At 42.4% G+C, this 24,022-nt stretch overlaps 2 protein-coding genes and 1 non-coding gene across 5 annotated transcripts; 2 read left to right on the forward strand and 1 right to left on the reverse strand.

Annotated features, from left to right (window-relative positions):
• Nucleotides 1–5,070: 5,070 nt before the first annotated feature.
• Nucleotides 5,071–5,143, forward strand: trnav-uac (transfer RNA valine (anticodon UAC)). Its single transcript has one exon. It is a non-coding gene; the product is annotated as a tRNA-Val (tRNA).
• A 1,044-nt stretch (nucleotides 5,144–6,187) lies between these two features.
• On the forward strand, nucleotides 6,188–15,558 carry cstf2 (cleavage stimulation factor, 3' pre-RNA, subunit 2). Of its 3 annotated transcripts, none has more exons than XM_062393793.1 (14): nucleotides 6,188–6,477; nucleotides 6,720–6,798; nucleotides 7,764–7,933; nucleotides 8,053–8,189; nucleotides 9,075–9,194; nucleotides 9,324–9,446; nucleotides 9,814–9,931; nucleotides 11,019–11,078; nucleotides 12,674–12,773; nucleotides 13,159–13,358; nucleotides 13,629–13,753; nucleotides 14,268–14,345; nucleotides 15,049–15,202; nucleotides 15,319–15,558. In XM_062393793.1, the coding sequence occupies exons 1-13, from the start codon at nucleotides 6,381–6,383 to the stop codon at nucleotides 15,172–15,174; spliced, it is 1,533 nt and encodes a 510-aa protein (XP_062249777.1). In that variant the 5' UTR covers nucleotides 6,188–6,380; the 3' UTR covers nucleotides 15,175–15,202; nucleotides 15,319–15,558. The 3 variants fall into 3 exon arrangements, with proteins under 3 accessions (XP_062249777.1, XP_062249776.1, XP_062249778.1); XM_062393792.1 differs by having other exon boundaries at nucleotides 6,305–6,477; nucleotides 7,764–7,939; XM_062393794.1 differs by lacking the exon at nucleotides 11,019–11,078 and having other exon boundaries at nucleotides 6,317–6,477; nucleotides 7,764–7,939.
• Nucleotides 15,559–15,560: 2 nt separating this feature from the next.
• nox1 (NADPH oxidase 1) lies at nucleotides 15,561–23,901 on the reverse strand. The gene is made up of 13 exons (XM_062393791.1): nucleotides 23,783–23,901; nucleotides 23,461–23,556; nucleotides 22,841–22,951; nucleotides 22,279–22,363; nucleotides 20,882–21,024; nucleotides 20,008–20,201; nucleotides 19,792–19,912; nucleotides 19,614–19,706; nucleotides 19,286–19,527; nucleotides 17,613–17,775; nucleotides 17,237–17,383; nucleotides 16,647–16,771; nucleotides 15,561–16,116 (listed from the first exon to the last, which is right to left on the reverse strand). The coding sequence occupies exons 1-13, from the start codon at nucleotides 23,825–23,827 to the stop codon at nucleotides 15,990–15,992; spliced, it is 1,692 nt and encodes a 563-aa protein (XP_062249775.1). The 5' UTR covers nucleotides 23,828–23,901; the 3' UTR covers nucleotides 15,561–15,989.
• Nucleotides 23,902–24,022: the final 121 nt, after the last annotated feature.

The raw sequence follows: 24,022 nt of genomic DNA on the forward strand, positions 1-24,022 counted from the left end.
TTACATTTGACAGCTGAGTAACTCTGCTCCAGGAAAACATATCAGGAATCAGAGGTTTCTGCCGCATTTGTCCTATAGTATCATGTACGGTTCGTTTTGGAGGAGGTGTGAGTGAATTCGCTGCGACAGGAAGCTTTGAACAGGGGTTAAAGCGTCTCTCCTCAATTCCAGTGAGAAAAAAATAGTGAAGTTCAGGTGCAGCTTTTACCAAAAGGCCCTTCAGAGTTGTATTTCACCTGCAGAAATGGCACAAGCAGCATGGGTGTGTGTTGGTACATGTGAGGAAGGCCATTTCCCATATTCGTGAGCAGGGAACCATTTTATCATTGTCAGTCTCACCACCTAAGCTTCAAATAATGTCACAAGTGTCCACCTGCCTGTTGTGACATTTAAAACATGAAGTGTCTATACTAATGGATGTGTATATTTCATTTAATAAATAATAGATCTTAAATGTTTTTGAGGGGAGCTCATACGGCACAGTTCAAAAATAGCTTTTGCTTGTTCTCTTGGCAACATGACAGAGACGAAGTAGATGGGACAAACGAGATGTTCCAAAAGTACCGATATAGAAAATGGCCAAAACACGGACGTTTGGGCAAAGTCAATGAACAAATCAGAGCTGCTGATTGTGAAGTAAAGGACCAGGTTTTGCCAGGATATAAACCTCTTGATGACACAGGGCCGATGGTGTCACAATACCCTACATCATTTCCTGAAAATTTCCTGGAGGCACTGTGTGGTGTTGACTTCCTATCAACAAAACACAGGAATTCCACAGCAAAATTGTATTAATCATGTCCTGCCTCCTGCCAGCTCTACCAAGGCCCCACCATTCATCTGAATGTTCCAGAAAGGCTCCTTTTGTTGCCCATGCGTCTGACCCACACAATCTGCTACTGCGTGTTTCACATGTGTAAAACAAACCTCAATAAATACCTGGACAAAAGTTTCTGGAGTTAATGTCTGAAAACAGCTTTTCTGTGCCAGTAAACATTTTCCTCAAGCTGGAATTGAGGTAAAGATAATTTACCTGCAGATAATTTTCAGTTAATGTGGCCAGGTTTTGAGACTTCTGTTTCTCCCAATACAATGAGGTGAATTTAATTTTTCAGAAGCAATACTCCAGCCACTCAGGTTAATCAAAAGTTACTGTGAGAAATTTTCATTTAAAGTAATGAATTTTCCATGAGGCGACTGTTAACAGTGAGGTCTGTAGATTGTCAAATTGACCTGTGCTCACCTGTGGTGGATTCAGAATTCTCAGTTTTCAGTCTGAGGGCCAGTCAGTCGCTGGATGCCCATGATGGAGATATGGTGTTGACATATATATACAGAGGCTCTCAGGGCAGCCTCTCTGCATGGGGTTTACAGTTAGAGCCCCGTTTATCCATATCCACAGTTACTTGCAAAGATATTTCTTCTTCCCTGCCTTTGCTTATGCATTGCTGCTTTTCTAACATGTCTGCCACCCAGAGTCTGGTTGGGAACGTGATGGGTTACCCGCAAAAAATAACCAAAAGCAGTCTGGGCAGCGGCTGAAATATGACAAGGATAAATGGACCGAGATGGTTAAACTGGTTATCTGTGGTACATTGCATTGCATCAACAGAGATGTCTTGCACACTTGTTTGGTTCAGTATACCATGCAAAATGACCTCAGGGCCAGCCGTGATGTAAACTCTGTACAAAGTGACTGAAGACTAGGCCCGATGTGTTTTCATCTTTCAGAATGGGTCAGGTCATGGCACTTACAGGTACTGGTTGAATCAGGTCTGCCTATACTTAGAGATAATTGCAGGGAACATGTCGGTTCAATGCCAACTGCTGTGGTTGCAGGTAGGGTGCGGGTTTGCAGAGGACTTGTGTTTGCCTCTGCCGCCACCTTTAGATCAAAGGAATTGTTTAAAACTGTGGACAGGAATATGGATTGTGGGTGAAACCAGCCCCCCCCCCCCCCCCCCCCCCGCAAATTGTAATTGATCAAGCAAGGTTAGTGATGAGATTATATCACATTTGCTTTGCCGTCACATTCATTTGAAATGTTTACTTGACATGCCAAATATGACATGGGAGACCAGAAGATAATCATCACAGCTTTCTACCATTACGTGCACATGTTGTACGTCAGTTAAGTGCAGCGCCTGTGGAATAGATCTCACACATCTTGGATTTTGATCCTGCCCACATATGAATCTGCCTTGTATATTAATTCTGGCTGACTGCGCAGGAGCCAGGATCAGTGAGAATGCGAGCGCTGGCTGCCTCTCAAGGTGTGCTATTGTACCCCACATGATAAACAGATGCAGCTGTCATCCCCACATTTTCCAACGCGCCTCATGGCCCTTCCCTTACTGGCATCTAAGGAAGCTTCAGAGCTCCACACAAAACGGCTATAAATGGAAGAATGTGGCTCAGGGCAAAAACCTAGTAATGTGATGGATATTACTTAATAGAGCCAGACGGATTTATCTGGTGAATGATAGAAATTAAGCGATATGAGCCTTTCACAGACAAACCGGCATCAATGTTTGTTGGCTCACATAAAAACTTTTTTTTACAGAATGAGCAATGCAGAAAGATTGTGCATTATATTTTACATATTCTTTTATTGTCTTAATTCAAGTTCTATATATTTGTGTTTTATTTTTTCTATAGTTTTATTTAATAAACATTATTCTCAAGCTGCAATTACATTTCATTGCCACCCGGGTTTGATAATGACATCTAATGGAGTCATTGCTATATTTACAAATATTTTATAGACTCACTGCTCAAAAAAATTACATTGATAATTTCGTGATAACAAAATTATGTAACAACGCTCGATTTTAACCAAAATCATCAACCCAACAAGTGCTGGATTCAAAATCAGTACCAATGAATATAATGTTCCATAGGTGGTCAATTGGTTTTAGGTCAGGGCTAGTCAATTGCATCAATGCCTACATCATCCAGGAACTGCCTACACACTCTGGCCACATAAGGTCGGGCATATTCCTGTCCCAGGAGGAACTCAGGTTCCACTGCACCAGGGTAAAGTCTGACAATTGCTCTGAGGATTTCATCCCGGTACCTAACAGCAGTCAGGGTACCGTTAGGAGATGGAGGACTGTGTAACCCTCCAAGGATACGCCTAGCCAGACCATCACAGACCCACCGCAAAACCTGTCATGCTGGATGATGTTACAGGGAGCGTAACGTTCACCACGGCATCTCCAGACTGTTTCACGCCTGTCACATGTGCTCAGTGTGAACCTGCTCTCATCTGTGAAGAGAACGGGGCGCGAGCGGCCGACCTGCCAATTCTAGAGTTTTTTGAGGAATGCCAATCGAGCTGCACAGTGCTGGGCTGTGAGCACAGGTCCCTCTAGAGGACGTCAGGCCCTCATGCCACCCTCCTTGAATCTATTTCTGACAGATCGGTCAGAAACATGCACACGAGTGGACTGCTGGAGGTCATTCTGTAGAGCTCAGGCAGTGCTCCTCCTGTTCCTCCTCGCAAAATGGAGCAGATACCGGTCCGGCTAATGGGTTGATGCGCTTCTACGGCCCTGTTCAGCTCTCCTTTGTGCAACGTGCGGTCTCCTGGTATCTCCTCCATGTTCTTGAGACTGTGCTGGGAGACACAGCAAAGCTTGGATGTGCCCTCCTGGAGGAGCTGGACCCCCTGATTGGGCTGCAGATCCAATCTAATGCTACCAGTAGCGACAAAGACACTAGCAGAACACAAAACTAGAGAAGAATCAGTCAGAACGGATAAGGAGAGCATATGACTGTGGCCACCACAGCTCCCCTTTTCAGGGTTGTCGTGCTTTTGCCTCCATTGCACCTGTTGTCACTTTAATTCACACCAAAGCAATTGAAGTTGATTCACAATCACTTGTGCTCATGAAACGGACAGATTGATGTCTCTGAACCTTAACTGATTTGTACCCTTTATATTCAGCAGTGTATAGACCTATATATCGGTATCTGAGTAGTTTTAACTCCCTTATAACGGTATAGGCCAGGGCTACAAAAATCCATATCAGTATTGCTCAAGTGCTAAAGATTCAAATATATATATTCATCAACTAAATCCACTTTCCATAGTATTCCTTTTACTCCAAGTAACACTAAAGACCTTGTATGTAAAAAAGCTGACAAGTGGCCGATGGACGACGTGTAGGTCAGAAAACATCTGGGTCAATACGGGTCACAAGCAACAAGACGTTAGAGCTGTTGATGCATCAGCCTACACATTCCTTCACATGATATGTAAACTCAATGAAATACTACGTGTCGCGTTATGTTGTTTCTCTCCACCATGTTGTCTTGCTCGACTAAAGACCACACACACAGTGGTGTGTAATGTTTAAACCTCTGAGGTGGGCTGTGTCTCAGCTGTAAAATATCAAACATTAACAAACAACACGAACTAAACAGCACAGTAGCAGTTTTTGTCAACCACTTTGTGGGAAACGTAAAAGTTTAAATGGGGTCAAATCTTAACTGGATCCAGTCTTCAACTTCCACACTGAGGTGTCATCCTGTGTTTAACTATCTATCTCCAGTCGTAAATGGCCTATAAGCTGATAAAGATGCATCACAGTGTCTCCACCAGTTCATAATGATAAAATCAAAACGTGTGCACACTTGCTTTATGCTAAGAGGATAAACCAGGTCGCTTTTTAAAAAAGAGACACGGACACGTGCAGGCGACTCGTCCGCTGAGGTGAGTTCAGTTGCTGGGGTATTTTCGATGTTGGCTGCCGGGGGCCGAGTGATCGGTCCGCTGCAAAAGCGAAAACGTGGACGATGACCTCGTCTCCGCTGAAGGTAACTCACCGGCAGCTTTAGGGTGAAGGGAAAAGGTGAATAACCGAGCGACGTGACTCACTGGAGCTTGTTTCTGTGGATCGCAGCCGTCAGACGGGGAGGTGAGTCCGGGGTGGCGCTGCGACTGTCGGTGTTTTCTGCGTTCAGCGAATCGGAAACACGGAATCTGGTCGTATGCGAAAATACCCTGCATCTCCAGCACACGTCTTATATTTATAAAGGGAATCACACCCATCATTGCCATCATCTGGTTCCATAGTGTAGCGGTTATCACGTCTGCTTTACACGCAGAAGGTCCTGGGTTCGAGCCCCAGTGGAACCAGTATTTTTTCTTCCGTCCTGAAACGTCTACACTACTGACATAGTTATTTCGTATGTTCATTTAGATTTTAAATAAATATAACATAGATAGATACTTTTGTGAACCCGATGGAAATGTGGACATCGAGTAGCAAATATAACGTTCGAACGAAGAGCACAAGAGGATAACAACTCAATCAAATCCAGAATAAGTTCACTGCATTGGGATGAAAGTCTCGTCACTGTAAAGAAGAGTTTGCTAATAATTTACATTGCAAATATTTAAAGATTTAATTCAATGAATATGATATTAATGCAATACTGTTTTGATCTGCTACATATGTTAGAATATAGTACAAGGTGGTGAACATCCCTCGTATGTTTCCCTATTATTCTTGTACTGTACATACTTGTACAATATAAGTTCTACAAATATTATTGTATTTTGGTAAAGGACACAAACTCAAGATTCATGTTTCTAATTTAGGTTGTTAATGTTCAGAAAATGAAAGATTGATCAATGAATGGATTTGTGATTAATTACAAGGGGGGGGGGGGGTATTGTTATTAATCAGATACGCATTCATTTATTAAATTAGCACATTTAGATTGTATGAATAACACCTGGGTTTGAAAACACCTGCAGCAAATTGACTTTTTAATTGTTTTCAACTTCAAACGTTAAAGCACAGTTAGCAAACTAAACACAGAGTAAACTAACTTAACACTGACTTAATAACAATGTATTTACTTGTTCTATCTTTATCGTCCATGTTGACGAGAGAAAAGAAGAGAGTTGATGAAGAACTTTAGAAGAACTCCCCTCAGACCAACAGACAACCGGCCCCCGTCGCCTCCTCTCAGAGAGCGAGTGAACCACGGGAGATAGTAAACACGTTACAGATGATTAACTCGTGAGGAAACACTCACCAGCTCTTCACCAGGAGCCATTTGTCTGGTTCGAGCACCGCAGCCGCGTCAGTCCGTCGACACCAGGTCCGCGGGCTCCACTCGAGCGGGACAACAGCGCCATCTACATTCCTACCGCTCGAACTCTTTCCTTTGACTTTTTGAACGACCACCATCGATTTTTATTTCATCTTAAATATTAAATATTCAATCTTAAAACACAATTAGCGGATAATGTCCACTCTGATGCTGTTTTCGTTTTAAATAAATCTGACCCGTTTCCTCCCGCACTGACGGACATCGTCCCCTTCCCACTTCCTGGTGTCGCATCGTTTACTGTCCCCCTCAAAATGGCGAACGTCGCCGCTGCAGCTGCCGCCGCCGCAGCCGCCGCTATCGCCGCCAACAGAGACCCAGCCGTCGACCGGTCGTTACGGTCCGTGTTTGGTGAGTCCCCCGGCCCCGGTGCTCCCTCCGGTTCCTCCTGTTCAATCCATTAAACACTTAACAAGTCGATAAAGAAGCGGCTGATGAATGGACGCTTGCTAACGAAGCTAGTGTCGCCGTTAGCCGAAAACAACGAGGAGTCAAAACTTTACACTGCCATGGAAATAAAAACTGGAAAGTTGTATTTTATTTATTGTCACGTCTTTGTGAATTTAACTTATAATTCTGTATGTATTTTTTAGTGGGGAACATCCCGTATGAAGCCACAGAGGAGCAGCTCAAAGACATATTTTCTGAAGTGGGACTCGTTGTCAGCTTCAGGTGAGTGAAAGAGAAGCATCATCCAAACACTGGGCACTTAAACCTCAATTCATAAATAATAATATACTCGATCAAAGTGTCGAATATCAATATCACGTGTATTCCTTTGTGTTTCCCTGGACATTTTGTGTTTTCTCCTCACATAGCACGATTCATGATTTTTATCTATACACTCAGTTATCAGTTTATTAAGTACACAAAGCGTTAACTATAATAACAATAAATTGTATTTATACAGCACCTCTCATACATAAAGTGCTTTACATTAAAATTACATAAAACAGATCAATAAGAACAGGTTAGCAATAAAACAAAGACTTAAGGAATTAACGCTTAAATCTAGCAAAGGGTATAAAACAAGTTAAAAAAATAAACAAAAGCAATGGTTGTCAAAAAATTATATTATTTATTCAAAGCAAGATCATAGAGACAGGTCTTGAGTTGCATCTTAAAACTATCAACAGAAAATGCTTGTCTGATGTGTGGTGGTTATCCTGGAGTCACTGTTTCTATTGGTGTGCACAGTATAATAGGAACACCATGCAACAGCACCACTGACTGAAGATCCTGCTGAAGTATCACATATTTTACCTAATACTTCTTTATGGCAGTTTTACACAATAGAAGATTCATGAAAGTAGATCTACTTACAGGACTGTTTTATTAGAACACATTAGTTTGAGTTACCTTTCAATGCTATGTGTTACATGCTATATTCAATGTGAACAATTTCAGTGTGTGTCATCCTCTTCTTTTCCTTTTAGAAGTCTAATCTGCCTTATAACCAGAGTCCAACTATGAACCAGTGTTCTCTTTTTAATGTCAGACCTTTCTCGGTCAAATCGCCAGTTCAAGCTCCTAAGATTTTGTATTTCAAAGTTGAAGAAGAACCTTGCCAGCTCATGTTGGTACACTTTCAGCAAAGTGGCGATTGACCTCATTGTCATCGTCACTCTGGGTTTCAGGTTAGTATATGACAGGGAGACAGGCAAGCCGAAGGGATATGGCTTCTGTGAATATCAGGACCAGGAGACGGCCCTCAGTGCCATGCGGAACCTGAACGGGAGAGAGTTCAGCGGTCGGGCTCTCCGTGTTGACAATGCAGCCAGTGAGAAAAACAAGGAGGAGCTCAAAAGTATGTGTGCGTATGATTTTTTTTTTTTTACACTTTTTCAATCAGAGGTGCTGATTTCCTTTCAAATAGAAGATTTCTGTAAAATATCTACAGTGCTCTGAAATTTTTTTCATGCTCAGGTTTGGGGACAGGAACCCCTATTATTGAGTCGCCTTATGGAGAACATGTGCAGACAGAGGAGGCCCCGGAGTCCATCAGCAGAGCCGTGGCCAGTCTGCCTCCAGAGCAGATGTTTGAACTCATGAAACAGATGAAGGTTGGTTTGCTTTGCTTGCTTTCTCTTGCATTTTGTCAGGATAATACTGGTCTCACAGTAATGGAGACAGTTTCCTTTCCATTCATTTTCTTCTATACAATTTCAATTGATTAATTTAGCAATTTCCAAGCTCTAAATAAGATGGTAAGAGGTTCACTTACCAGTTCAGTTAGGTATGACCCAACCTCTGGAGCTGGCCCATCTGTGGCATTTATATATATTATAATGTCGCTATTATGCAAAATGTTTGTATAAACAACATATCTAATGAGGACTCACGGTCAAGCTATTGTAATCTTCCTTTTCACAAATGCACATTCTCAGGCTGCATGTTTCCTGCTGCTTGCTCTCTTTTATTTTTCAAGAAAAGATGTGCACAAGCATTTCTCTCTGTTTGAATCACCTGCAGGATGACAACATTATGGAAATGCTCTTCCTTCGCTTTCATTAACAGAGGCTGTGCAGAGCCTGTCTCTCTCAGCTCTGCCAGAGAGGCCTTATCTTTGCACAGCTGGCAGTCTGCTTCATTAAGCTCAAAGAAACAACACACTGCAGACATTTTTCTCCTGACTGGAAAAAGTGTTTGGTGCACCGAAGCCTGTGTCAGTCGGACCGCACCACATGCTGATCAGAGTGCGGGTGTTTGAGCTCCTGATCATAATGCGACCGATATTGTTGCCTTTGTCTAATGTTCTGTGCGGTTGCAGCACCTGTCCACAAACAACTTAAGTCTAAAGAGATTGTTTTCAACCTGTCAAGAAGTAAAACATCTCTCGTGGCAATGATGTTTATTTTTCTTCTGCCAGTTTTGATGTTTTCCATTTTGATTATAACATCATTTTACCAGATTCTGTTTGGTGACAATGTGGTTTTGTCTCTCTCCAGCTGTGTGTGCAGAACAGTCCCCAGGAGGCAAGGAACATGCTGCTGCAGAACCCTCAGCTGTCTTACGCTCTGCTGCAGGCCCAGGTGGTCATGAGGATCGTCGACCCTGAGATAGCCTTGGTGAGAGAAGCCAGATTGAGAATGAAGAGATTAGTTAAATCCTACTTTTATTCAACTGCGACTTTGTCATTCGACAGTAGCGATAAATGTTAGCGATAAATGTTAGTTGTCCATTTGCTCCGTATACAGAAAATGCTCCACCGTCAAACCCAAGTCCAGTCTCTGGCTCCCAGCGGACAGAGTGGAGGAGGGCCGCCGATCAATCCCCCTCCTATACAACCCAGCATGCCATTGCCACAGCCCCAGCCTCTGGTGAGTAGTCACTTTCATGCAGTTTCACACGTTCACAAAACTTCCCTGAACTTGGCCCGAAAATATGACACGTCACAGTTCTGTGCTGGGTAATAAATAGTACATTTGATCACAAACTGAAAATGGTGTTGGACAGTGATGCTACTGTTTGTCGTGTTTGTGTTATAATTTACTCAACATGTTGATGAAATAAAGTTGATCAAAGGTAAACTTTGCCTTGTAATTTTTTTTGTGTCGTGTCAAATCACAACATTAAGGATTGTTTCTGTAAAAATGGCTCTGATAAGGAATATATGTTCATTTATTGCTGTGTACTATGATATTTCTATTCTTTTTTTCTTTTCTTAAATTTTTGGAATATTATCAGCCTGGAATGCATGTTAATGGAGCCCCTCAGATGATGCAACCCCCCAACATGGGTGCTGTCCCAGGACCAATTCCTGGACCGGGTCCGGGACCTGGAACAGGACCAGTCGGACCTCCAGGTAAACATCAAGCTGCATCAGCAACTCAACTGGTTGTGAAAGCATCATCCTTATGTTCCAGATATCATTCACTGAGCTCATTGATAAGTGTGCAGCGTGTTTCATTGCATCTGTCTCACTTGACCACAAACTGATCATTGGTCCGTTTTAATTTTCCCTTTATTGATTTATTGTCTCTGATAAGAAGTAAAAGGTTTATAAGAATTGTAGGTTGAAGATAAGTTTTTCTTACTAATATAAAAAAGGCGACGCTGTATATTTTTGGTCAAATTAAACTTCAGACTTGTTGAGATTCAACATTTGATACCCTGTTAGTGTCAAATAATGATAATGATGAATATGGAAAAAGTCCGGTTTGTGATCTGGGAAATCACCATCATGGATTCTCAGAATTATTTTAAACAAAGGTACAGTCATCCATTGCAGTGGTTACAACTTCTCTTTAATTAAGTAGTTACATCTTTAAAAGTCCATGTTTTTAAAACACATTCGCAACTGAAGTTCACCCAAAAAATATAGGTAAAATACAGAAAAATATTCTTTTGCCATAGTTGATGCATAATTTTACCTCATTTTATATTGTAATGTCTCACTGGAGTCACTAGGTGTCACCAGAGGCCTGCGATTAGTAGATGTACTGTCAAATCAACTCTTGAGGATCTAGAACAGAAACTTTCTATTTTCCCTAAAAATTTGGTTTTATATTGTCTAATGTCAAGTTCCCCTCTTCAAGTGTGTGTGTGTGTGTGTGTAGCTGAATATGTTTGTTTGTGTATGTTCTTGTAGTTCTTTGTGAGGACTAATTTAACTATAGACCCAACAGAGGGAGGACATTTTTGCTAGTCCTCACTTGGGCTGTTATAGGGTTAGAGTTTTAATGAGGTTTAGGTAAGTGTTTGGGTTAAGCACTTAGTTTGGATGGTAAGGGGGCTAGGGAATATATTATGTCAATGAGTGTCCTCACCAAGATAGAAATACAACCCTGTGTGTGCATGTGTGTTAAATGAGCATGCTTCAAACTTGTCAGTGTTGCTTTGCTTTCTTGAGTTTTGTGTCTCCTGTTCTTTTCACTTTACTGCTGGCTCAGGAAACCTTCAGCATTCTCCCACAGGATCTTCTGGCCAGGCGGCCATCGAGCGTCCTCCAGGTATCACTATCCTCCCTCAGTTCAGTCCGGTCGTAGGACGGTTATTGAGCGGCCACTGTCTAAACATACAGCACATCTGAAATTAGGATGTACAGGTTTTTAGAATGCACGTCCACTTTATCTCATATGAACCCTTAAGACATTTAAGCCGTTATCGAGCCTGTTTATACAAAGGTAATGAAGAGTATTAGCGTAGCTGCAGCAGAATGTCATGGTTGTATGCGATGCAACAAATACAACTTTGGGCTGGGAGTGTCTTTGCATGATTTAGTTTGTGTTGCTGTTGAAGCCAAACGCTTTTATTTTAAATGGGTGTTACTGACATGCAGTGATTAGTGGATGATTAATCGCTTTGTTCTAAATTCACATGACTTTTAGTTCATTGTAAAGTGATACTTGTTTATCTTGTCCCGTTTCGTGCAACTAGATTCATGTGGAACATCAGTTAGTCTGTACTATCACATAGGAAATACAAATATACAACAGATTCCTCAGACAATAGTACTGCAATTAGTTGATGGGGAGCTGTCAATCGAGAAGTGCAAGAAACATGATTTAATTAGCACAGACAGTTCTCTGACAAGAGATGGATATGCAGTGTAATTGAAACAAGAAAATACAAACTTCTAATAGATACTTGAGGTAAATATTCTATGATTTAAATATTTAGCCAGGGTTGATATCAGAACTGTCGCCGTTGACGGACCGTAGACAGACAAAGTGCACACGTATATGTCACGTGCAGAAATAGCTCCTTAAGGATGCAAGCCAGTCGGTGCAGACGGAGCAGGTTTCGCTTGGAGCACTCCACAGGTCGGACTGCATTGTACGGCCTGAAGGTCGCCAGTTAAAGAGAGCACTTCACCTCGGTCCACGTCTGCACCTTAGGATTTTGTGAAGGAGGCTGAAAATTCCCCAGGGGGCCTCATCAGCTCAGCACAGCAGGTTGTCCACTCGGGCTGATAGTTGATTGTCCCTGTCCCTCTGCAGTGCTTGTGAAGGGATGACTCCTGTTTTCTCCCCAGGCAGGAGCATGTGGTGATTTTGATTCCCCTCTGTCTGTACTAGTTTCTGCCAGATTTTGGCGTTTTTTCATGAAAGATGGATTTTGCTGCAGTGATGAATCACATCCTGAAAAGTCTGTCTCTGCATCTTATAAAATCAAACTTCATGGCTATTTTCCTGTGATGTTGTTTGTAATCACCAGATTAATATTCATGTCAGATTCTGTGGGGGGATAGTTTTTACACCATGAGATACGTGATATGAAACTTTTCCTCCCTTTAATTTGACAGTCGACACAATTTCCTTCTTTCTTCTGCCCTGTTGCTCCTCCTCATGTCTCCTGTTGTGTTGTCGGGCTGTGGCAGTTTGCTATTTTTACTGTTCCCTACTTATCACGATTGTTCTAAACCATATATCTCCATCCTTGGCAAACACTCACCTCTTTATAATTTTCTGTGTGGTTTCACTTGCTCGGAATTCCAGCCCATTTAATGGATTAGTCATCAATCATTTCCTGGTCAGTGAATAGAGACGTGCCTTTTAACTTTGTGTATTCGTGTTGTTGAATATGTGTTTTGATCTGCTCTCAGGACCAGGCGGAATCCCCCCCAGAGGCCTGCTGGGTGATGGTCCTAATGACCCCAGAGGGGGAACTCTGCTGTCTGTCACTGGAGAGGTCATAGAACCCAAGTAAGAATTTAAATTAACCTCACATTTCATTGATAACTCAACTGGTTGTGTTGATTGTTGGAGTAGAGACAATTTGACTTGTCTTGAATATAAGTGCCTCAGAGTACAGACAATACCGTCCCGGCTCTTTGCCACATGTCTCCCTCACTGTCTCCCTCTTTCAGGATTTGGATCTGTCACATCCATAAATGCCACATTGCCTGAAAAACGTTTTGAGTATTAAATTCAGTGTTGGCCTCAGAAACCCTGTATCAGTTGCAGTGTATGTCCTGGCAGCAGCAGAAGGAAATGCTCCATTTCCAGTAACTTAATTCAGCTCTCAGTGACTCGCCGGCTTTGTTTTTCACAAAAATGATTGTCGTTATTTTTTTGCGTGCCCGTTTAGCCGCGGCTACATGGCTGCTCCGCCACAACACCAAGCCCCACCTGTACACATGTCCCCGATGGCAAGTGGCCCCCCTCCAGATATGAGAGGACCCCCGATGGACATGAGGGGCCCACCCATGGGTGAACCCCGGAACATGATCGGTGACCCAAGAGGGCCCCCGATGATGGAGCAACGGGGACCTCCGATGGAAACCAGAGGTAACTGCTCTGCAAACGCGCCAAGCCCAAACCTATTGGAGTTTAAATTATTTTCAGATGCAGTTTCAGACCTAATTTTCTCTTCCTGCCACTATGGTTACGCTTCAACGAAGACTAGTCTATTTCTTTGAATTCACTTCTTCCCTCATTTATCTTTATTGACATTGACGTCTACATGTGTGTAGAAGCAGATCACATATTCAGTTCTTCATGTACAGACCAGTGGTTCACTCAGTATTCAACCAGGTGGGGTTTTGTTTCATTCTGCAGGTCGCGACCCAAGGGCGATGGACACGCGTGGGCCAGTTGCTGCGCAGAGGGTTCCCATGGCAGGGCCAATGCAAGGCCCCCCCTCTCACAGCATGGGTCCTAACGCTCCTCCACCTGCAAGACCGGTAACAGCAACTCCCCGTGTCTCAGTCTGCCATGGCTGTTTTTTAATGTTTGCCGCTAATGTGATTCAAAAGTTTTGCTGTGAAGAGGATTCAGAGCCATTCAAGTCTTGATTGTTACAAAATAATCTCTTGGACCAACTGTAGGTTAAGCACAGCCTCTACAACACAAGTCAGATGAATCTTCACATCACTTATGTTTCTGTGGTTATTCTATATTTATTATTTAAATTTGATGAGGAACTACACTGCCTTTAATTACTTCTATTGTCTTATTGTCGAAATGTATTCTTCCTGTGTATTTGCAGTAGACAAATTCTATATTTAATTTCTTACAGCGAATCCTAATCTTTCCTCACTTGACCCTTAAATCTTCAGATCCCGGTTGAATAAACAGTAACTTCACATACAATTTAAAACATTGTGAAAATCATAGAGTTCTTGAGGGAAGAAAGATGTTTGAGGTAATTGTCCCCCTCCTGATGAAGAGTGCAGACTGACTGTGTGTGTTCTGCAGGGTTCTGGTGCTCCTCCATCGGGCGGCGGCGGCTTCAGTCCGGGTCAGAGTCAGGTCTCCACACAGGACCAGGAGAAGGTGGGTGTCACAACCCAACTCCCTAGCTTTCTGACAAACTGCTCCAAGACTCACTTACCTTCATCATCATATCCAAATATCTTATGTCTAAAACTAAAGAAAGGACAAAGGCATTGTAACACAAATATCAATAACCAGCAGGTAAACATCATCTGTGTCCATCTGCAGCTTGTTGAATCCCCTCAGAGGGATTCAACAAGGCGGTTTGTCATCCTGTGAACCTGAAGGACAAAACAGGGCTTGTGTAATCGAAGCTGGAATTTTCTGGTGTTACAAAACAACAAAAGGAATTCTGACTTTTCCTGTTTCCAAAGAATATAAAGAGGAAGTTTTCCTTTTCTTCTGGTTGTGTATAAACTAGGTGTGGACTGATTTTGTAAAGAAGATAACGTGACGCAAATTCATATTGTGATGCATGAAGTTAAATGAGCCGCGACGTCCTGACAAAAGACGAGCTAATCTTCCTTCACTTATATAACAAAACTCATTTTTCATTTCAGAATTATCACTGCAACGCATGTAAATTACTAAATTATTATTGTAGTTCAAACGTAAGCTGTATATTTTGTAAATATTAGAAAAGAGGTTCTTACTGAACTAAAAAATAAAATCTAAACCCAGTAGTGCATTTGGATTATTATCTCACCGCTGATTGAACGGTTCGTACAACTTTCACCTCCTAAAAGTGTCCCTTGTTTTCTAGGCCGCCCTGATCATGCAGGTACTGCAGCTGACCCCCGAACAGATCGCCATGTTGCCCCCAGAGCAGCGGCAGAGCATTCTCATCCTCAAAGAGCAGATTCAGAAGACTGCGGGGGGTGCACCATGAAGACCCGACGTACAAAGACCCACGTCAGGTGGAGTTTCTAATTATAATTTTTTTCGTGTCACTCAAACGTTAACCTTTTGGAAACGTTCTTGAATCCTCTCTGAGTAACTCATGATTTCTGTTTTCCTTCCTTTATAATCTCAGGGCTCCACACGAACCCTGTCCCCTGCAGCTTCAACACATCTGAAGAATCCTTTTCTTACAGTCTGGGACGTTGTATAGTTTTTTTTATCATATGGTTTGTTTTCTGTATGAAAGAGTCAAGTTGGAGCTTTTGGATTAAAAAATAAGCAAAACTTGTGAGCGGATAATGTTGAAAAGTAAGTTTCATTCGTTTCCCCCCCCGAAAGCTGTTTTGTCAATAAAAACAAAAAAATACTAGGATCTCTTGATTTGAATTTTTTTTATTAAACATGATTCAACAAAGGCAATAAATGAATCACATCAGTATTTATAACTTACCCCCACAACTTCCTTCTGGTTCACTTTCTGTTAATAAGGAAACGGCAGCCAGCGTCACCGGTTATAATCAACCATTGTTTCGAAACAAGAAAGCTTGCCCCATTTAGGGTTAATGATAGAGTGAGATTACAGGTGTAATTGACAGCACAGAGTCTGAAGTCAAGTGCACATTGAGGTCAGGATTCATAGTTTCATCATTTCCTGGACGCTGCAGAAATGAGGTCACGCCGCGCCTCAACATCATCATCGTGCTGAAACACACCCAGTGCCCTGTGTCCGGCAGCTCCGTCACCAGTACTCGTCTTCATTTAATCCACAGCAAACGAAATGCTTCTCTCCTGGCGGCTCTCTGCTCAGAAGTTCTCCTTGTTGAAGTAGAACTTGGTCTTCCGAGGATCCACGTCTGAGTATTTGGCACATTTCTTGTCCAGGATGGAAGCCAGAGCTGGAGGGCCACAGAGGAAAGTCCCCACCACGGACCTGAGGACGTCGGCCAGACAAACAGAGGGACAGTTCAATCTCAGAGGCCAAACTTTTAATGGGGAAAATTTCATCAATAGCAGCGATGGAAACATTTAAGTTCCTTTTATTTAATGTTTTAAGTTCAATTCTAAGTTTGATTTTATCCAAACTAATTCTTATATCAAAGATTATATTTGTGGCTGTCCATCTTTTGTGTTTACGAAAAAGCTGCTGTGACCCTTCGTTGTTGTTTCTTCATAACTCCGAACATTTTCCTTTAAGTTTTGGCAAATATAAAATGTCCAAGTGAGCCCACCCCTCGAACGCTCTCCTGCTGCCTTCTTCACATGTGAAATACAAACGTCAAGTTTTCCAACAACTTCAACTTCACTGTCTACTTTTATTTCCTTTCAAGACATCAACTGGCTAACCTGAGATGAAGGTTAGCCGAGTGTCCCACCTCTATACAAAGCTTTGTTACAGGGCAGGAAGGATCCAACATCGGACACAATTCTATAACAATTTAAAAAGGTATATAAATCTCTTACGTGGGGTTCTCTTTGCGGACTTGTTCGAACTCCTTGTCCCAGTTGGGTCTGCCGTACTGAGTCTTCTGTTTGAGTCCGGTCACCGCGTCTGTGTCCTCGTCGAAGCGAACCTTTACGTGATAGGCCTGGGACGACGTGGAGAGAAGAATAAGAGTTACAGACATTACTTATCTGGACTTTGCTCTTTAACTGTGGGGGGGGGGTGAATCCACTGATCCTGACATGCACCTGTTTCTTCATTATTTTTTAAATAATCTTGTCACATACTTGCAGTACTGACAATATTTCCTAAGGAGAAGTTATGTTTTGGGGGTTTTCCAGCTGTCCCATTCCTGTGGACGCAATATATTAAGAATGCCGGAAGGGGATTTCCACCAAATTTCCACAAATGTTCACTTGGACTCAAGGATGATGTCATTAGATTGTAAAGGTCATGTGTGTCTTAGCTCAAAGCTGTGGAGCAAACATTGACCAGTGCACCTTACAGATTCGGGAATTGCGCAGGGATGTTGGACATTTGATTTATGGCCCCCGGGTTAAGAAGAATTCCTTTGGACTTGAGTAACGTGACGTGTGGCTCGTGAACTCACGGTGCTCTGGTCCCATCCGGTCAGAAAGAGCTTGTAGGTGAGGAACTGCCCCATCCCTCTCTCCTCCATCTCTCTCTCCAGCACCTGCAGCAGGTCGGCGAACCACTCGAAGGCGTGTGTCTCTCGGCACAGCCAGTAGAAGTAGATCTGGAAAGAGAAAGCAGGACAGTTGAACAATGAGCCTCTTAGTTAAAAAGAAAAGGTTTTCACAGAGCTGCTGGTGACTCATCCTCCGACGTGGGCGTGTGTTGACAGACACACTTTGTACTGGAGACAATAACAGGCGAACGCTAGTCAGTCTCAGCCGTGTGTTGTTGTGAAATCGATGCTCAGGTGTAAATGTCAGTATCAGGTGACGCCACGAGGAAGTCTTTACCTTCCTGGTGCGCAGTTTAGGGTTGGAGTCCTTGAACTTGTACCAGATGGACTTGAGGATGGAGGCGAAGGGGGTGACTCCGATGCCGGCGCCGACCAGCATGCTGACCTCATAGGCGAAGACGTCCTCGCTGGCTGTGCCGAAGGGACCGTCCACAGCCATCCTGAGGACAGACGATGAAGGACATGATGAGATAACTTGGGGGGGGTGGGAAGAACTAGAGACTAAACCATGAACGAGTCTATGAAACACAAGGAAGTTGCAGGAAGGGAAACACAGTGAAGTGAAGTGAAGAAACTGGATGGTCTATTATTTTGATTTAAGATATATATATACATAAATATTTTAAAATGCATATAATGAACCACAATAGTTAATCTAGAAAACATTGATTAAAAAGTCTTTATCCTTTTTTTTGTTGAAAAAAAACAGTGAATTTTGGTGAAGATCCAGCCAAGGGGGCAGATATATCTTTCTTTCTGTAACATTCACAGATTTTCAAGGGAATATATCCTGGATCTTGAAGGGAACAAATTCCATCTGTCTGTATAATCAGCAGCTATATTAAAAAATGTCTATATTAATTGTGTATATTTATCGGGACAGATCTGCAGAATTTCACTTTACTGCCACAAACAAACATGAACAGTCTGAGCTGGTTCACGGAGCTCATCCCTTCACCGGCTTTTATTACACACAAGCTGTGATACAATCATCTTGAGGATCATTAAGTCGCTGCAGCTCGGCAGCTTTCGACCGTATCGTGGAAACATCCCTTCTTAACGCCGATAACAAGTCTTTAAGTTCCCCGGAATACAAACAAAGAAAAATTCCATAACAATTTGGACAAAGTGTGACACTGTGTGATGCGATCTAAAGCCGCACTTCACTGATCTTGTGTCGCTGTTGTTTTTTTCTGAGCTGACATTTGCAGCGGTGGCTTGAAATGATGAGACATTTTCACTGAAGGTGTCAATATTATTTTAACATTAAAAACATTAATGTAATTTCTGTGGATCATTATGCAAACTAATGAATCAACGTGATTTCACTTAAATCTGTGCAGGAGCCTGAAATGAATCAAGAGATTTAGATTGAAAAGTTTAAAGCACAACCAGAGAGTTGTTTGTGAGAAATGTTTGTTTTAGTAGTTACAAAAAGGGGCATTGTGTTAAAAATAAAAATAAAAAAACAGAGCTGGTGGAGTCCCGAGTTTAATGTTGTTCATTTACGGCATTTTTAACGGGAATTTCATCACTCGAACGCTGTAGGAATGAAGATAAATCCACTTTATTAAAAAATGCATGTGTTTTCTTTTCACATTTGTTTGTGTTCTGTGTAAGAACAACAGGGCCTCAAGAAAGATCTCCTGTAATTCCCCAAAAAGTTTCAAACTTTATCTTTGTTGGTTTTATTTGTTTAATTGTACTGTGTTAACATGGCCTCCTCCTCGTGGAACCCTGCAGGATCATCGTTTGAGCGTCTGCGGAATTATCTGATTTATAATGATCTCAGAACAACCAAATTTATTTTTGTGAATGTGTAAATCGTTCTCTCTTAAAAAGTGCACAAAAAAGGACAGAGCTGCCTCCAAACACGATCCCAAGGTAAAGAGTATTGATTTCCAACCTCAGCGGCTGCATAGTGAAGACATGTCTCTTCTTTGTACTCACTTTGGCCCCTGAGCTCCCTCTGGCAGCTTCTGCATGATGTCGATGAGCTTGTCGGTCCAGTCTCCGGCCGAGCGGATGTGCACGCTGAAGAAGTCCTCCTCGGGGGCGGAGGTCATGGTGAACGGGTGCCACTCCAGCTGAGAAATGGCCGGGCAGTTGAGGAAGACGTACTGACCCACCTCCATCTTGAAGCCGCTCTTCACCAGCTGCAGCTCCAGCACCTTGGACGGCCGCATCACGATCTGTGGAGCGGAGGGAGCGGAGTTAGAGAACTCGAAGCTGCAGAGTAACCCAGCGAACCGGCAGGCGTGTCGCGAATCGAACGCACCTTCCTGTACTCGACTCTCTGCATGTAGCGGATGAAACGCAGCAGACGTTCACATAGATACAGGATCATCGGACCAATCACCCACTTCCAGGTCTGAAAAAACAGACAGAAAAATTTGATTAAATAACCTACTGTTATCATGTGATGCTTTTCTTGTGCTTAGTTAAAAAACACAAACCCCAGGTTCTCCTCCTGCAAACTGAGGGACAGGACACTCAGGAATCAGTCCCCATTCGTCACTGCGGTCCTTACAAAAGGTGGCGTTGTGCGCTGTCGAGTTATGGCTCCTCACGATGCGTCTGCGGAGGAGACGAAGGAGTCAGACCAGCTCGCAAAAACAACAACAACAACAACAACAGCTCTCAAAACCACGTCTCCCCCCCCCCTCCCTTACCCGGCTCCGTGGAAGACGAGACCAGCGAAGAAGATGATGAAGAGATGATGTGTGTACCAGAAGACCTCAAAGTAGCTGCGTCTGATGACCTCCATGGAGGAGGTGATGATGAGGATGAGGGCCAGCGTGATGATGACGCCTGTGAGGCCGGCGATGGTGGTGAAGACAAAGTAGGTCGGGATCTGCTGCGGATTCTGAGACACGAGAGGAAGAAGAAGATGAAGACAGAGAAGAACTTGGACATGTGGACTTTTGTTTACATGATGAAGAGGAAGACCAAGATTACTGAAAGACTACTGGACAGATTACCGTGCAACTTAATGGAAGGAGGCAGTGTGGGTCAGGGGAGAACCAGTAACATTCTGGTGCGGATCCAGGAGTTTTTATTATTTCTCTAACATTGCAAGATAAGCTGTTATTCAATATCTTCAATGTCAGCTTGTCCACCACTTTAATCCAGAATGAAATATCTTAACTATTAGATAAATTGGTAAAAAAAATTCTCAGACATACAGTGTTATCCTGATTGTTTATTCCAGTTCCACCCTGAGGTTGAACATTTTGGTCAAAAGATAAATTACTTTCTAATTTAATTCCACAAAAGAACAAAAAATGCTATTTTCACTCCATTACAATTCTCTCATGGCTGTTTTCTGGTTACAGCTTGTTTTTATTTACCATCCGTGTGGGATAAATAAAGATTTTGTGATGTCAACATTTTTATACATGGGTAAAACTGTAAAAATGTCTTTACGCAAATATAAGAAACGAGAAAAAGCAAGAAAATATGAGATTATAATTTAGATTTTCCACATTTGAGAGTTGGTTGTATTTCATTGGGATAGTTTGACTATAATAAGAGGATGAAACTTACCTCTGTGTAGCGGATCGGGTTCAGGTAGGTGGTGTTTCCTGCGTCCTCCAGGTTGGACAGAGCCGTGCTGAGTTTGTCGTAAATACCTTGTCGGCTGCTGGTGAACCACTCCACGTTCAACAAATGTGCAATCACATGAACAGCTGCAGGAGCACAGGGAGGAGATGTGTTACATGGTCAGTCCTTTGCACAGATGCCATTTTTTAATGACAGTCGTATGAAATTGAAAAATAGAAATCCCTAGCCTTGTATTTTCCCAGATAAAAATGTGCACTTGCAGAACTCAAGGTCCAGATTTCCTCTTATCTTTGGCAAGAAATAAGCGGAAATTAGCTTAAATACACCCTGGGACAATATTTATTTTATGGTTCCACATTACACAGGGGTAGAATCATTGAAACAGATTCATGTCTTATAATCTAATAATAGTCATAACTCATCAACATGAGCGCCATCTCAAACAAAACTTTTATTTTATCTTTTCCAATTTCCTCCTCAGGTTTGAATTTTACACTCTTAAACAGTCATGTACTGTATGGTGTTCCTCAGGGAACGAGTCTGGGGTCACTTTTGGTTTGGCCGTACTGTATTTCCTTCCCGTAATCCTTGCATACTTTATAGTTTTATTTTCAATGTTATGCAGGTGAATCACAGTTTTACATCTGTGTGACGTTACAAATTTCCTGGTGTCCCGTTTTATAGCAGTTCATGTTTAGAGCAGCTTGTCACATGTCAAATTTTTTGTTTTTGAATCTCCTTTTTTTAAATCTCCAGAAGCAGTTTTACCTGATTTTATTTTCTTATTTCTTGACTATTACAAAAGTCCAACAACCTTTTTTGTGTCGTAAGCAACACACTTTGAAACAACAACAGAGTGTTCTCAACTCAGCTGCTCGGCTTCCAGCTGAATTCACATCACACTTTTTTTTTTACCTCTGTAAAGTGGCTCATTATCTGTTTTAGAATTTTAAGATCACATCTGAGGCCTTCAGGACCCTTCTAACTCAAGAGCCTCGGCCTGAGGTATGTCTCACTGAGACCAGGTTATCAACCAGAGGGGACACTTTGCACTCAGGGACCTGAAGCTGTGGAATGAGCTGCCCGAGGGAAACCAAGCTGGTGTGAGCCACTGTCATATTTTTCAACTAAGAATTTCTGTTTACCAGAGCTGTTTGTCTATTTCCCATTTCATTTTAACTGTTTGTTTTTCTTAGTCAAGCACTTTGTAAGTGTGTTTGAAAAGTTTCATATTAATAGTTATTATTAGTTTTTGGTTAAATCTAACCATGAGCCTTTTTGGCATTTTGACCGGGTTTTTTCCCGCCTAGCGTGGGTAGGAGAATGCGGAAAGAAAAGGTCAATCTGTTTCACATCTCAAACAATAAACATGGTCTCACCTGTCATCAGTGCTATCATGTACGCCACCAACTTGTGAAAACTGATGTTCTTGTCCAGTTGCTTCCTCATTGTTCTGCCGCAGCACTGATGAGATAAAAGAAGTGAGGAAAGTGGAAAGTCAGACATTGAGCAAGGAACACCAAGACCCACCGACACTGCGTCCAACACAAAGGTGGTTCTTATGAGACGTGAGGTGACTCAACCCGGAGGGGATTTTACAGTCGTATACCGTTAACTGGTTATTAATTAAGCTGATGATCTTGTGGTGAAATATCACAGAATAGCTCTTAAAGCCTCCCACACTGGGATTGCATGTTAATGACAGTAGCGTCTAATATTGAAAAAATGTAATATATAGTAACATTCAAATGAACCTAACCCTATTCAAACATTAGAATGAAACATGGCTTATGAAATGTATAAATACAAAAGAAAGACAGGGAGTGTCACTGTGGAATCATCACAGTTGTGTTTCAGGCACAGCGGTCAAACTAGTTTGTGGGTCAAATTTACTAATCAGGGCGTCGCTCCGTGGTTTGATATGTTATTACATGATGTTACCATGAAGGAGCCGCGGAGCAGAGACAGCAGGTTCCTGCACACCGGCAGCAGGATCAGCGTGCAGTTAAAGTTGAGCACGGCTGCAGGAGCTCTGGCCCAGGCCAAGGCGGACTGAAAGAAATCACACATATGATCCATAAATCAAGTAAAATTGTGGTCTCACACTATTTTTGGTTTGTCTCTCAGAATTCTGATTTGTTCCACCAAAGAGAGATAAACACCTAGTTTAATTTGAATAAACCTGAAAGGCAACAAGATTGAACTTTTAAGAGGAAAAACAGATACTAGAGAAAAATGCAGAGAACAGAACTTTTCCAAATGATCATCATGTCCCTCCAGAATTAAATTATTTTAAACTGGTTTCTAACAATTGAAATATAATCATATTATACAGCACAACAGTATCTATTAATCATATATCATAACTTCTCTGCAGAACACTAAGTAGTAATACTTTAAGGGGCATTTTTCCTGATACTTCAATATCTGTAGAAAGCAGGACTTGTAATATTGCTTTATTGAATTAGCACTATTGCTTCAGTAAAACCTCTGAGCACACAATGAACCACATCTGACCCGGTTCCTCTGCAGGCCGAGCTGCGGGTTTCCCCCGGACTCACCCCTAACAGGTGCCGCGTGTAGTAGAAGTCATCCCCCAAATCATAGAAGAAGTAGAACCAGAGGAACAGGAAGATGTTGATGGCCATCCAGACCACCTGCACACACAAACCACAACACAACATCAACACAGACTCACACAAGGTTGGGGAATGCTAATCCTACATGAAGAAGATTTGGCACTGACGCTCACAGATTATTTGGACACTTGGACATTTTTCCCCCGAGCGTAAAGATCAACTGTGCGCAAAGAAGGACTGTGGGTAAATTCTCGCTAATGCTTCAAACACGGAGACTCCTGACGCGTGAGTGCAGATAACTCACCATTATGAAGGAGGTGAGACCATGGTTGATGATGCAGTTCGCCATGATGCGCACGTTGTGTTTACCAACAGCCTCGTCGCCGCATCTTCCACCTGCCTGCGCGTGATTTCTTATTTTAACCCCTCGTGTCGGGACTCCGCCCCCGTGCACAGGTGACGTGGGACGTGGAGCAGCACGATCATAAAGGAGCTGAAGAACCAGATTCCTTCCTCCTGGAGCTGCAGGAATGAGGAAGTAGGC

The sequence above is a fragment of the Platichthys flesus genome, chromosome 8 (genome assembly GCF_949316205.1).
Source record: "Platichthys flesus chromosome 8, fPlaFle2.1, whole genome shotgun sequence".
NCBI lineage: Eukaryota > Metazoa > Chordata > Actinopteri > Pleuronectiformes > Pleuronectidae > Platichthys > Platichthys flesus.

Bases quoted from the DNA above. Each gene is read 5' to 3' on its own strand.
- cstf2 (XM_062393792.1), top strand. From the start codon at position 6,381: ATGGCGAACGTCGCCGCTGCAGCTGCCGCCGCCGCAGCCGCCGCTATC. The intron at 6,478-6,719 runs GTGAGTCCCCCG...TGTATTTTTTAG, and splicing joins GTCGTTACGGTCCGTGTTTG to TGGGGAACATCCCGTATGAA. The intron at 14,346-15,048 runs GTGGGTGTCACA...CTTGTTTTCTAG, and splicing joins CCACACAGGACCAGGAGAAG to GCCGCCCTGATCATGCAGGT.
- nox1 (XM_062393791.1), bottom strand. From the start codon at position 23,827: ATGGCGAACTGCATCATCAACCATGGTCTCACCTCCTTCATAATG. The intron at 22,952-23,460 runs GTGAGTCCGGGG...GATTTCTTTCAG, and splicing joins ACACGCGGCACCTGTTAGGG to TCCGCCTTGGCCTGGGCCAG. The intron at 16,772-17,236 runs GTGAGTTCACGA...ACGTCGTCCCAG, and splicing joins CCGGATGGGACCAGAGCACC to GCCTATCACGTAAAGGTTCG.